Below are 13,529 nucleotides of genomic sequence, written 5' to 3'. Positions count from 1 at the left end.
GGAACTCACTTTGTAGAACAGACTCACAGAGATCCTCCTAAGTGTTGGATTAAAGGCGTGTGCCACCACCACTCAGCTTGCATTGAGCAGTTTTTGTTTTTAATTACTAAAAGCTTTCTTGAGAACACTGACCTTCCAGAGGACCCAGGTCCAGTTCCCAGCACTCAGGAAGCAGCTCACAACTATTTGTTGCTCCAGTTCCAGGGCATCAAGTGCCCTCTCCTGGCATCCACATGCACCAGGCACAAACATGGTGCACAGACGTGCATGCATGTGTAAACAACTGTACACAAAGAATAAAAATCTTAAACCCAAACAACAACACAAATCAGCAGGCTGGCATGATAGCTCAGCAGGTACTGTGACCTGACTCATCTCCAGGGCCATGTTGGGGGAGGACAGAACTGACCCCTGAGTTGTCTCCATTCGGGCCCATTTGGGACTGAGGAGCTGGTGCCTGGAGGGCCTACATATAAAGGTGGCAGGGGCAAGTGCAGGTGCCATTTCTTCCAGCTGTTGCTGTGTGGGCCGCTGCCGATCACGGACCTCTGCCTGAGGTGACAGAAGTCCAAGCCAGTTAGCCGTGGCTAATGGATAATGACAGTGGGAGTGGAAACATCCATGGGCCACTAGCTGTCTTTGAAGGGGGAGGACCATGTTACTCCACTGATTGTAGGTGTGTGCCACCACTGCCCAGATTGAACTAGCCTTCACCACTGGAGGGTTTTCCATGACACTGGCTGCCTGCTTTTGAGGCAGTGAACCGTTTTTGGCTGGGATTGAAGGAAACACAACACGGCCTGGGTCAAACGAAGAAATATACAGATTTTGAATATGGTAACTAGGCAAGAGGCACCTTGGGCTAATTCTAAGGTTCTCTGGCTTTGCTCATAGTGCATTTGGTGTTACCATAGAGAAAACACGAGATGCAGTTGATGGCCTTACACAGGAGTCTGCAGGGCCATGACTGGGATGCTGTGTAAATATACAGTGGTCTTCCAGGAATGGCAAGCGGTAGCCTGGCAGAACTAACGTAAGCCTGGCAAACTAGTCTTTAGGGTTCTTAAAAGTTACAGACCTGGGACCTAAGATACCCCTCTACTCCCCTACCCATGTTCTGATACTAATAGGTTTTACTTCATGTGTATGATTGGTTGCCAGGAAGTATGTGTATTTGCACCATGTGCAAGTAGTGACTAAGGACGCAAGAGCCTTAGGGCATCAGATCCCCGGGAAGTGTAGTAACAGGAAGTTGTGAGTTACCACGTTGGTGCTGGGAACCGAATTGTGATCCTCTGTAAGAGCAGCAAGTGCCTGAACTTCTGAGTCATCTCTCCAGACCCTCAATGTGGTTTCTAGAAGTCTGGGATGGAAAGAACCTATGATATCCATTGAAAGTAGGGAGCTGGAAAAGCAAACAAGGTCTGGTGGGCAGGGCGAGGATCGGAAAGCAGGCGCTCTTGCACTGGACCAATCATGGAACGCTGCTGCCCGATTGGTGGTTGCCATGGCTACTGGTACTTTCGCTAGACACGTAAAGCAGACTCTCTTGACCTAGACCAATCACGACATGCCCATCACCGATTGGTGGTTGCCATGGCTGCGGGCTCTCAGTTTGGCAATATGGCGTCGGCCGGGCGGCTAAGACTGCCGCTTTTTCTCCTCTGGAATATTGCAGGCTTGTGAATCAGACGCGTTCTTGGCATGGGCTCTCTGTCGCTACTCGGCCTCCTGTGGGGATTTCTCCTGCTGCAGGACGTCCTGAAACCGCTGCGTGGGGACCCGGGTGTGTATGGCGTGGTATGGCCTGCATGGCCCAGCCTAAGGGAACCTGGGGCTCCTAGGATTCTGGAAACCAGGACCACGTAAAAAGCCAGCACACGCAGCCCAGGCACAGGTTCTGCAGTAGCTAACCCCACCCCGCACCCTTCCTTCTCTCCTAGTTTTTATCCCATCTTTCATACGAATGTCCAGCCCTGAGGTCAGCGCGTCCCTGGTTGGAGGCAGTGAGGATGTCACCGTCTCTCTGATTCCGTTGCATGTCGAGAAAGGTAAGAGTCTGGCTTTTCTTGGAAGCGTGGGTGCTGTCCTCAGCAGAGTGGGGGTGGGGAAGAAAGGCAGTATCTTTGTGTTGTAGAACAAAGAGGTCCTGTGGACAGGTTCTGGAAATGGGACCTTGAAATAAAAGTGGCCAACAAGCCGGGCATGGCAGCACACGTTTTTAATCCAGCACTGAGGAGCCAGAGGCAGATAGATCTGTGAGTTCCAAGCCAGCCCGGTCTGCTTAGTGAGGTGTTTTTGTTTTTGCTTTTGTTTTCCAAATAAAAAATTGACCAGTATTCATTGAGATAGCCCCCTGGGTTTTCCACACAGCATCTCAGGGTTCTCATAAGAACAGCAGGGCCACCAGGCAGTGGTGGCGCACGCCTTTAATCCCAGCACTTGGGAAGCAGAAGCAGGCGCATCTCTGTGAGTTTGAGGCCAGCCTGGTCTACAAGAGCTAGTTCCAGGACAGGCTCCAAAGCCACAGAGAAACCCTGTCTCGAAACAACAACAACAACAACAAAAAGAATGGTAGCATCTCTTTATCCCATTGGCAAATGAGGAGACATACTGCTTGGCCAGTCTTGTTTAGTGTCTGTGGAGATTCCCACCCTAGGACTCTCGACCCCTTAGCTGCCGGACTCTGATGACTTGCGTTCTAATTTTCCCCTTAGGAGTGTTGCCAGTTCCTACTTGTGGTGGTCTCAGCAATGAGACGGGAGATTGGAATATTACTGTGAGCCCCAGTGTGGTAAGACCTGAGACAAAAGCTCTGTTGCATCTGTAGAGGCCTCTTGTGTAGGCTTTGTGCAGGTGTGTGTGTGTGTGTGTGTGTGTGTGTGTGTGTGTGTAGCTGGGGATCAAACTCAGATCCTGTCAGCTCCCAGATGTTCTTGTGATCTGACATTCCACGCTCCATGAAAGTGGAATTTTCCTTGGGCCACCAACCAACTCCCAGATAAAGACTTATTAATGATATGAATGCTCAGCCTCCGCTTACACTTCTCCCACTGGCTCTTCTAACTTAATCTAACCTGTACATAGTCATCTGCATTCTGCCTCAGGGCTTTTTACCTTTCTTTCATTCTGTATGTCTTACTATGCCCTACTTTCCTGCTTCCTCTGTGTCTGCCTGGCCTCTCTTTCTCCCCACCCCCAGCCTGAATTTCTTCTGCTTACTCTCCCTGCCCAGAAGTCCTGTCTATGCCTCCTCTCTCGCTATTGGCTGTTCAACTTTTTATTAGATCAGTCAGGTGCCTTAGGCAGGCAAGGTAAAACAGCAACACATCTGTATGTGGTTAAACAAATATTCCTCAACATAAATAAATGCAGCACGTATTTGCATAGTTAAATATTCTGCAACAGTTCCATATTCAATATTATCTGGAATTATCTGGAATTGTGGGCTATCAATGTAGATCCCCTATCTAGCATGAAGTTCCTGCCTTAGCGTTAATGGTGTGTTTGGATGTGTTACAGGTAGAGATTCAGACATATAGGACAGCCTGCTTTACATAGTGAGACCTTATCTAAAAGAGAAAAACAAGCTAGGCAGTGATGGTGCACGCCTTTAAACCCAGCTCTTGGGAGGCAGAAATCTCTGTGAGTTTGAGGCCAGCCTGGTCTAGAGAGCGAGTTTCCAGACAGACACCAAAGATACAGACAAACCCTGTCTCGAAAAACCAAAACAACAACAACAAAACAGATCAAAACGAAGTAAAAAGCATGAAACTTATTTATTTATCATTTATTTATTTATTTGAGACAGGGGTTCTCTGTGTAGTTTTGGAGCCTGTCTTGAAACTAGCTCTGTAGACCAGGCTGGCTTTGAACTCACAGAGATTCACCCGCCTCTGTTTCTGAAGGGCTGGGATTAAAGGTGTGTCCCACCACCACCTGTCTAGGCACTAATTTTGTTTTAGACTTATGAGATGAGGCATCTCCTACTGAATGAATGTTTACCGTGGACTTAGTGTGGGTGTGAGAGATACGCAAGTGAGAAAGACTGCTTTAGGGATGGACGCTTAGCAGGTCAGGGCCACCCTGAGAGGAGCGGAGCTGTTCCCATCTTCTGCCTCAAAAGTCTTCTCAGCGAACTGACTTCAAATACTGGACCTGTGTTGACCTTTCTCTTAAGTGTCCAGAAGTTGTTTGCTTTTATGTTTAAGATGAGGATAAGGGGGAGGGGAGCCAGAGAGATGCTTCAGTGGTTTCTCATGTTCTTGCAGAGGACCCAGGCTGGTTCACAGACATCCACACTGGCAGAACCCCCGTGCACATAATATAAAATATATATATTTAGTTTTATATTAAAACACACACATATATATATGTGTATATATATATACACACACACACACACAGTCTTAGGGTTTCTTTTTTTTTTTTTTTAAATTTATTTATTATGTATACATATTCTGTCTGCGTGTATGTCTGCAGGCCAGAAGAGGGCACCAGACCTCATTACAGATGGTTGTGAGCCACCATGTGGTTGCTGGGAATTGAACTCAGGACCTTTGGAAGAGCAGGCAATGCTCTTAACCACTGAGCCATCTCTCCAGCCCAGTCTTAGGGTTTCTATTGCTATGAAGAGACACCATGACCACAGCAACTTTTATAAAGGAAACATTTAATTGGGTGGCTTACAGTTCAGAGGTTTTGTCCATTATCATCATGGTGGGTCATGGTCATAAGCAGGCAGAAATGGTGCTGGAGAAGGAGCTGAGAGTTTTATATCTTGATCCAAAGGGAACAGGAAGTGAATTGAGACACGGGGCATGGCTTCAGGATATGAGACCTCAAAGCCTAACTCCACAGCGGCACACTTTCTCCAACAAGGCTACACCTCCTAACAGTGCCACTCCCTATGAGCCTATGAAGACCAATTACATTCAAGCTACCACATATGTATATGTATGTGTATGAGTAAGATTAGGAAACGGGGATGGAATGGTGGGGCACAGCTTTAGTCCCAGCACTTGGGAAACAGAGTCAGGTGGATCTCTGTGAGTTTGAGGTCAGCTTGGTTTACATGGCAAGTTCAACACCAGCAGAAGTACACAGTGAGATCCTGACTCAAAAAAGAAAAAGAAAATTTGGACGTGGAGTTGTGTAGATGGCTCGGCGGTTCAGAGTTCTTCCAAGAGAAAGAGCCAGAGGCCAGTTCTTAGTGCCCACACAAGGTGGCCAACAAACACCTGCAACTCTAGCTCCGGGACATCCTGCATTCTTTTTTTAAAATAATAATTTATTTTTATTTTATTTACATTGCTGTTTTGGGAGGGTGTCAGATCCCCTGGAACTGGAATTACAGACAGTTGTGAGCTGCCATGTGGTTGCTGGGAATTGAACCTGGGTCCTCTAGAAGAGCAGCGAGTGCTCTTACCCTCTGAGCCATCTCTCCAGCCCTAAGCATCCAGCATTCTTTTTGGGCCTCTCTTGATACCTACACACACACACACACACACACACACACACACACACACACAGAGCATTTATACATATAAACACACACATAAGTAAAAAGGAAAAATTTTAAAAATCAGGAATTAGTCAGGGAATATGGTTCAGCTGGTAGAGTGCTTGTCTAGCCTGTGTGAAGCCCTCAGTTCAGTCCCAGCAACAGTCACGTGCATGTATGTATACACACACTGAATAACGAAGGTAATCATGAGGGGGTCCGGAGCTTGGGTACCACTGGAAGTGAAGAGAAGGCTGCTGTCTTTGTATCACCAGTTCTCCTTCTGTCAGTTGAGCCATCTTGGTAAAACGATGCAAGGCTCATGTGTGAGTTTACAATGTTTTCTGCTTCATGTTCTCATCACTAGAGATGCTCACTGTGAGACACTTTAAAGGCACAGCCATGTTTTCCTTCCAGAACGCACTGGAAGTGACGGTCCGGTGGAAGAGGGGCCTGGACTGGTGCTCCTTAAACGAGACTGCCTCCTTCTCGGAGCTTCCATGCCTCGTGCAGACACTGCTGGTTTCGGCATCCCACAATGCATCCTGTTTAGCACATCTGCTCATTCAGGTGGAGATTTATCCCAATGCGTCTGTGACCCACAATGCATCAGGCAAGTGATGTCTGTGGACAGATACTAGACGTGGCTCTATGTTGTTATTTTGTGGTTGTTTTTGTTTGTTTGTTTTGAGACAGGATCTCATTATGTAGCTCGAGTTGGTCTAGAACTCACTATGTAGAACAAGTTGTCCTTGAATCACAGAAATCTGCCTGCCCCTGCCTCTTGAGTTAAGTTTTGTTTTTAAATTTGTATGTATGTATGTATGTGTGTGTGTGTGTGTGTGTGTGTGTGTGTGTGTGTATGTATGTATGTGTATGTGTGTTTGGGTGAATATATGTGTGCCATGTATGTGCAGTACCCCGAAGAGACCTGAAGAGGGCATCAGATCTCAAGTACCTGGAATTCCATGCAGAACCTCGGTCCTCTGCAAGAACAGTGGGTTCTCTTAACCACTGAGCCATTTCTCCACTCATGGAGACTCAACTTTTGAGTCTTCCCTGGCTTCTTTAATGTACTATTTTTGTTTGTTTGCTTTTGAGGTTTTTTACTTTGTATCATTTTATTTAGTTAAGATCTAGCCAAGCAACTGGTGGCACACACCTTTAATCCCAGCACTGGGGAGGCAGAGGCAGGTGGATTTCTGTGAGTTCAAGGCCAGCCTGGTCTACAGAGTGAGTTTCATAACAGTCAGAACTATATAATGAGACCTTCTCTCTCTCTCTCTCTCTCTCTCTCTCTCTCTCTCTCTCTCACACACACACACACACACACACACACACACACACACTTATCTGGCTCTCCTGACGTACCTTTTGTAAGCCACTTTAAGTCCTTTTGGGGAGAAGGTAAAATTTGTTTCCTTGCATCGATCCCCATGTCTCTGCTTAAGAAACTATAATTGAACCAACACTGATGGAGGCGGGCCAGCTTTCTCAGTGTGACTCGGAAGGTACAGCACTCCTCCTCCTCTCCTGCCGTTAAGACAGCCGGCCGAGCCTGAGCACACAATCTCTATGGAGCTGCTGGGCCACCACGTGGCCAGCCTCTGTACTCGCTCAAATGACTTGTCTCTCTCTCTCTCTCTGAAGCTCACACCTATGAATCTATAATAAACTTCTTTTTAAAACTCAGAGAGAGAGACTGTGGGTGCAGCTCATGTGGGAGGGTGCCTGCCTATCACACAAAGCATGGGTTCAATTCCCAGTACTGCAGAAACTGAGCAAGGTCATGTTTGTCTGTAATCCCAGCACTGGGAGGCGGGCGCTGGAGAATCAGAAAATCCAAGGTCATTCTTGGTTACACAGTTAAGTTTGAGGACAATCTGAGCTACATAATACCATGTTTCTTAAATAAAAGGCGTGGGGGATGGCCTGCTATAACAAGTGCTACCACCATGGTTCTCTTGCCTGCAGCACACTCCAGCATCTCTTGCCTGAGTAGCTATGGCTGGCCTTGATCTTCCCTGGGAGCCAAGGTTAGCCTCTACTTCAAACCATCCTGCCTCGACTGAGGGCTACGATCATGGGTGGGCACTACAATGCCCTAATTTCTACTGGTATTTTGAGGCAGAGACTCACATAGCCCAGGATGACCTGGAGTTCACTGTGTACCTGAGGCTAGCCTGAATCATGACCCTCCTGCTTTTGCCTCCCAAGTGCTGGGATGACAGGCATGAGCCACACATTCAGCTCAAACACTTATTAAAGGAAGAAAAAGAAATCTTTCTGAAGAAAACAGTGGTTTTAGTTTTAGAGGTTTTTGTTGTTGTTTGTTTTTTAATGCTTAAAATTCAGAACAAACCAAGAAGATATTCAGTGTGTCCTCAGAAAATCTGGAGAAGGGAGCTGGAGAGATGGCTCAGTGGTTAAGAGCATTGCCTGCTCTTCCAGAGGTCCTGAGTTCAATTCCCAGTAACCACATGGTGGTTCACAACCATCTGTAATGAGGTCTGGTGCCCTCTTCTGGCCTGCAGGCGTACATGCAGACAGAACACTGCATACTAATTAATAAATAAATCTTTAAAATAATAATAATAAAAAGAAACATAAGGTAGAATGCCTGGCATGATGGGGCATACCTGTAATCCTAGTTCTTTGGAGGCAGAGGCAGGTGAATCTCTGTGAGTTCAGGGGCAGCCTGGCCTATATAGTGAGACCCAACCAAAACCACCACCTAAGGTGAAGAGAAAACACCTGACATGAGTCTCTGCTTCCACACACGTGCACATGTGCAGACACACATACACATGCATGTACACGCACACGCATGCACGCACACCCTTACACATTGTGATTCAGCCTTTTTGTGAATCTCAAGAACTGTCCATGCTTTTCTTCATAGCTGAACCTTTTCTGCCGTATGTGCTTTTCAGATAACATGACCGTCATCCCTAACCAAGTCTATCAGCCTCTGGGTCGCTGCCCTTGCGACTTGACAGCCAAGGCCTGTGACATTCGCTGCTGCTGTGACCAAGTGAGTTCTTTCTGTTTGCCCGGCTACCTGAGGGCATTTGGGACAACAGTCGCCCCTAGCAGCTTTGGATAGGTGACAACAGAGATTATATTTCATTTTACAAATCATTGGTTTTTTTATTTCTAAAGATTTATTTATTTTTATGTGCATTGGTGTTTTGCCTGTGTTTATGTCTGTGTGAGGGTGTCAGGTCCCCTGGAACTGGGGTTACAGACACTTGTGAGCTGCCATGTGGCTGCTGGGAATTGAACATGGTTCCTCTGGAAGAGCAAACAGTGCTCTCAACCCCTGAGCCATCTCTCTAACCCTGTTTTTTGTTTTTGTTGTTGTTGGTGTGTTTGTTTGCTTGTTTTTTCAGATAGGGTCCTGTGCAGCCCAAGCTGGCAGAGGGAGTAGCCTTGAACTCTTGATCCTCCTGCCTCTATCTCCAACCAGAAAACTGTGTTTGAACTGAGTATTTTCTCTTCTAGTATTGTTTGTGCACTTTGTGGAGGAAAGAGAAAAGAATATGTCTTTGGATAAAGTCACATTTGGAAAGCTATATGATTTTACTACATTTGTTTTCAGCATATGGTGTGGTGTGGTGTGTTTGTGGGCATTATAGAGGCTTAGCCCACAGTGCACATGTGAAGGTCAGGGAACAACTTGAGGTTCCAGAATCAAGCCTAAGTTGTCACCTTTGGCAGTAAGCAGCTTTGCATGCTGAGTCACATGGCAAACACACACACCCTCCTCTGTGTGTGTGTGTGTGTGTGTGTGAGAGAGAGAGAGACAATGTCTCACTGTGTAGCCTCAGATTCTTAAGACAGTCCACCTTCCTCAGCTTCCCTGAGTGCCAAGTTTGTAGGCACAAACCTCGACACCTGTTCTATCTATCTATCTATCTATCTATCTATCTATCTATCTCTTTTTCTTTCACCTGCCTCCTCTGAGTGCTGGAATTAAAGGTGTGCACCACACCGTCCAGCTCCATACCTGCCTGGTTTCTAATACATATCATAAAATGTTAAATTTGAGAGAAATGAGAATGTTTGTTAGTACCCATGGTGTCCCAATTTTGCACAAATAAGAATGCATGTGGTTTTTTGTTTGTTTGTTTGTTTGTTTGCTTCTCCCCCTGGGAAAATGCAGTGTTTTGGTGTTTTTGTTCATTTGCTTTGATTCTCACTGTATAATGTTGGTTAGTCTGTAACTAGCTCTGTAGTCCAGGCTGGCCTCGAACTCACAGTTATCCCCCTGCCTCTGCCTCCTGAGTGCTGGGAGTAAAGGCATGCGCCACCACCGCCCGGCACTTAGTTGTTTTGCGATAGGGTCTCATGTAGCTGCGGATAACCTTAACTCCTGATTCTCTTCTGCTTCCACCTTCCAAGTACTAAAATGACAGATGTTTGCTACCATGCCAAGTAAAACAACCCTTCACCCCGCCCCCAGCGATATGTAATGTCACCCCCCCCCATATGTGATATCTAATTTTGATCTTTTGAGAGGTAAACACACACCAGGGAACACATCACCATAGCGCTGGGGAGGTGGAGGCAGGAGGGTCAGGGGCTACACAGTTCAGCAGCAGCAACTTCAGATTATAGGGTGGCCTGGGGTACACGAGACCCTCAAACAAAAGAAATGGCTGTCAGAAAAACCTGTCCGCAGTGTCTTTGTGTTAGAGTGACATGCACCGTGTGTCACTATGGTCCACCGCCATCGGTGTATTTACATAATCAGGTGGCAGGCGACACATGGCACTGTCAGGCTGTACCCAGCCTGTCACTAACAGTGATGTAACCTCCTTCACTCCCTGCTGGTTGTATTGTATATTCTATTAGCCGCTACTGTTAGGATTTACCACTCTACGAGCAAGTGTGGTACCACTCCGGTGAGCCTCGCTCCGGGGAGGTTAAACCTGAGAATCGTCATGAACGTGAAGCTGGCCTGGTCTGCATAGTCAGGCTCTCTCATGACAGAAGAGCAGGGCCAAATGTGGTGGTGCCCATGTATGCACAGGCATGCATGTAGGCAAAACACCCACACACAAAAAATAAGCATTACTTTAAAAAAAAATTCCCAGTCTGCATAGTTAGTCCTAGTCAGAGCTTCTCAGTGAGACCCTGCCTCTAAATAACTAAGAAACCAAAAGGCAATAGTGGACAGAACATGGTGCTCATGCCTAACCTCAGCACACGGGAGGCAGAGGCAGGGGGATCTCCGTGACTGTGAGGCCATCTTGGTCTACCCAGTGAGTTCCAGCCAGAGAGCCCTTGTCTCAGATGATAAGTAGACACACACCAAACATATTTGTGTCAATGATGTCTTCAGATGGCCCCAACTTATATTTTATGCACGATGTTAATTTTGAGTTTGAGGTCCTGGGATTGAATGTAGGCCTCACACATCTGAGGATCCCACTGGGTAATGCACCCAGCTCTTCTCTGTTCCTTTTTAAAATTTGAGACAGAGTCTTGCTAAGTTGCCGAGGCTGGTCTTGAACTTTTGATCCTCCTTCCTCAGATTCCTGAGTAGCTAAGATTATACACCTGGCTCTTATTCTTTTTTGGTGTGAGTGTGGTTTTTTGAGAAAGGGTTTCTCTGTAATAGCCGTGGCTGTCCTGGAGCTTGCTCTGTAGCCCAAGCTAGTCTCCAGCTCACAGAGTTCTACCTGCCTCTGCCTCTCAAATTCCGGAATTAAAGACGTGTGCCACTACCACCTGGCTTGAGGCTTATTCCTTTGAAGGCTGGAAGTTTCTGCCTGGGACTTCACTAGGGAGTTGACTAAGGAACTGTGTGTGTGTGTGTGTGTTGTTGTTGTTGTTGCTCATGAATGCACACATTTATAGAAGCCCGAGGACAACCTTGGATGTTATGCCTTAGGATCGTGCATCCTTCTTTCTTTGGAGACAGGACTCCTCACTGAACCTGCAGCTGGCAGAGTAGGCTAGGCTGGCTGTCTAGTAAGCCCCAGGGATCCCCCTCTTTCTGTCTCCCCAGGACTGGAATTATAATCATGGGCCTCCACACCTGGCCTTTCTATGGAGGTCCTTGAAGTTGAACTCAGGTCCTCATGCTTGTGTGGCAAGCATTTTTACTGACCGTGCCTCCCCCACATCCCCAAGGAGATGGGGACGTATTGCTTTCTCAGCTACGGGGTTGCAGGCTGGTAGCATCAGAGAGCAAGACGTCATGCTTGCTGCAAGCTGTGCCTAGTGTCACAGTGGGAGCGCATGCGCCTTCACTGCCCTTTTGTCTGTTTCCAAGGACTGCCAGCCAGAAGTAAAGGAGCTGTTCCAGCAGTCCTGCTTCTCCGGTGTGTTTGGAGGGGACGTCAACCCTCCCTTCGACCAGCGCTGTGCTGTGGGCACCACTCACGAGACCCCGGACTGGTTTCCTTTCCTGTGTGTGCAGTCTCCCCCCTCCACCTCGCCTTTCCTCGGTTACTTCTATCATGGTGCCATGTGAGTAGCCGCTGCCTGGAGGGACCTGTTTCTAGCACCACCAGGTTTCCTCCACTTGGCTTGGGTCACATTTCTTCTCAGTACCTTAAAAAAGTCATATTGGTTTGCAGTTAGTGAGGCCATTTCTCCCAAAGTGTTAGAAAGAACTGAGAACCCAGCAGATGCAGCCAGCAGTTGGCAGTGACTTTCCAGCATAAAGGAAGGGTGCCAAGGGCCCAAAGGGCCTTGAACTTTCTGTGTTTTATACTTCAGTATCATGTTGAAATTGTTGTTGTGGTTTTTGCTGTTGTTGTTTGGAGACAGGGTTTCTCAGTGTAGTCCTGACTGTCCTGGAACTCGCTCTGTAGACCAGGCTGGCCTTGAGTTCAGAGATCCTCCTGCCTCTGCCTCGTGAGTGCTGGGATTAAAGGCGTATCCTGCTGTTGTCACTGTCACTCCCACCCACCGAAGAATTTATGACTATGATCTTTGTAAATAAAAAAAAAAAAAAACGAAGAGCTGGGGTTGGTGTTGTATTCCTGAAACCCCAGCAATCAGGAGGCAGAGACAGGAGGATCAGGAGTTCAAAGTCATTCTTGGCTATATAGAGAGTTTGAGGCCAGCCTGGGCTATATGAGACACATAGCAAAGCAGAGAGGAAGCATTACAGGGTGATTTGTTTCTTAGCAGATCATTGTTGAACTATTATCAATCATATTTTTATGGTGTTGGGGTGGAACCTCAGCCTATACATAGGCTAAGCAAACCCCTGCAGGCCTGTGGATAATCTCTCTTGCGGACTTGCAGTTCCCCCAGACGTGACCCCGCCTTTGAAGCCCATCTTCACCTTGACCTAAGGGACTTTGCTGATGCTGGCTACAAACAAGGAGATCCCATCATGACCACAATGGGGTATTTTACCGTCCCTCAGGTAATGCCTTCCATTTCCACATTTGGATTCAAGTAGTGTCCGTCCTAAGCAGCTGGTCTTCCTCCTGTGCATCAACTACTAATAGTCTCTAGACTGAACCGACTTTCTTAACCCCTCTTCACTAATCACAGCGTGTATATCATCACAGGAATAGTCTCTATGGAGACTCCTTGGAGGCGGTGGTCAGTTTCCACCTCATCCCCTTTCATTGTTTCGTGGTTTTGTGTTGCTGGGGCTGGTACTGAGGGCCTTGTGTGTGCCAGTCAAGGGCTCCACCACCAGGCTACATCCCCAGCCGCAGCAATTTCTAAGAAGCTAGAAGTATGTGACTGTATAACATTTGGAATGTCGAAACATCCTTTCAGGTTAGAGAGTCTGATGTGAAATCTTGGTTTTTTTCTAACTCCGTCATCATTAGGAGACCATGCCCGTGGGAGGAAAACATGGGATTCATGACAGTTTATTATTTCTGTAAACCTTTTATGTTATTGAAGCTGTTGGGGGTCAGGAGGGGATGCTTAGCAGTATAGTTTATGGTTATGCCTGGCTTTCCCGTCTCCCTCAAAATTCAGGCTGTGAGGCCGGGTGATGGTGGCACACGCCTTTAATCCCAGCACTCGGGAGGCAGAGGCAGGC

The 13,529-nt window shown here is 47.2% G+C and overlaps 1 protein-coding gene across 4 annotated transcripts in view; it reads left to right on the top strand.

The window, feature by feature from the left end:
* Positions 1-1,615: 1,615 nt before the first annotated feature.
* Tctn2 (tectonic family member 2) overlaps positions 1,616-13,529 on the top strand; it is a 29,975-nt gene continuing 18,061 nt past the window's right edge. For all 4 annotated transcript variants that reach the window (XM_041649230.1, XM_041649231.1, XM_041649232.1 and 1 more), the window contains exons 1-7: positions 1,616-1,786; positions 1,944-2,051; positions 2,718-2,794; positions 5,921-6,116; positions 8,437-8,537; positions 11,787-11,983; positions 12,770-12,893. In XM_041649230.1, the coding sequence (XP_041505164.1) occupies positions 1,705-1,786; positions 1,944-2,051; positions 2,718-2,794; positions 5,921-6,116; positions 8,437-8,537; positions 11,787-11,983; positions 12,770-12,893 (885 nt within the window). In that variant the 5' untranslated portion in view covers positions 1,616-1,704. The remainder of the gene's footprint in view (positions 1,787-1,943; positions 2,052-2,717; positions 2,795-5,920; positions 6,117-8,436; positions 8,538-11,786; positions 11,984-12,769; positions 12,894-13,529) is intronic.

Source organism: Microtus oregoni, unplaced genomic scaffold (genome assembly GCF_018167655.1).
Source record: "Microtus oregoni isolate MIOR12 unplaced genomic scaffold, Mior012 000003F_ref0000135, whole genome shotgun sequence".
NCBI lineage: Eukaryota > Metazoa > Chordata > Mammalia > Rodentia > Cricetidae > Microtus > Microtus oregoni.
This window is presented reverse-complemented; position numbering and strand designations above follow the sequence as displayed.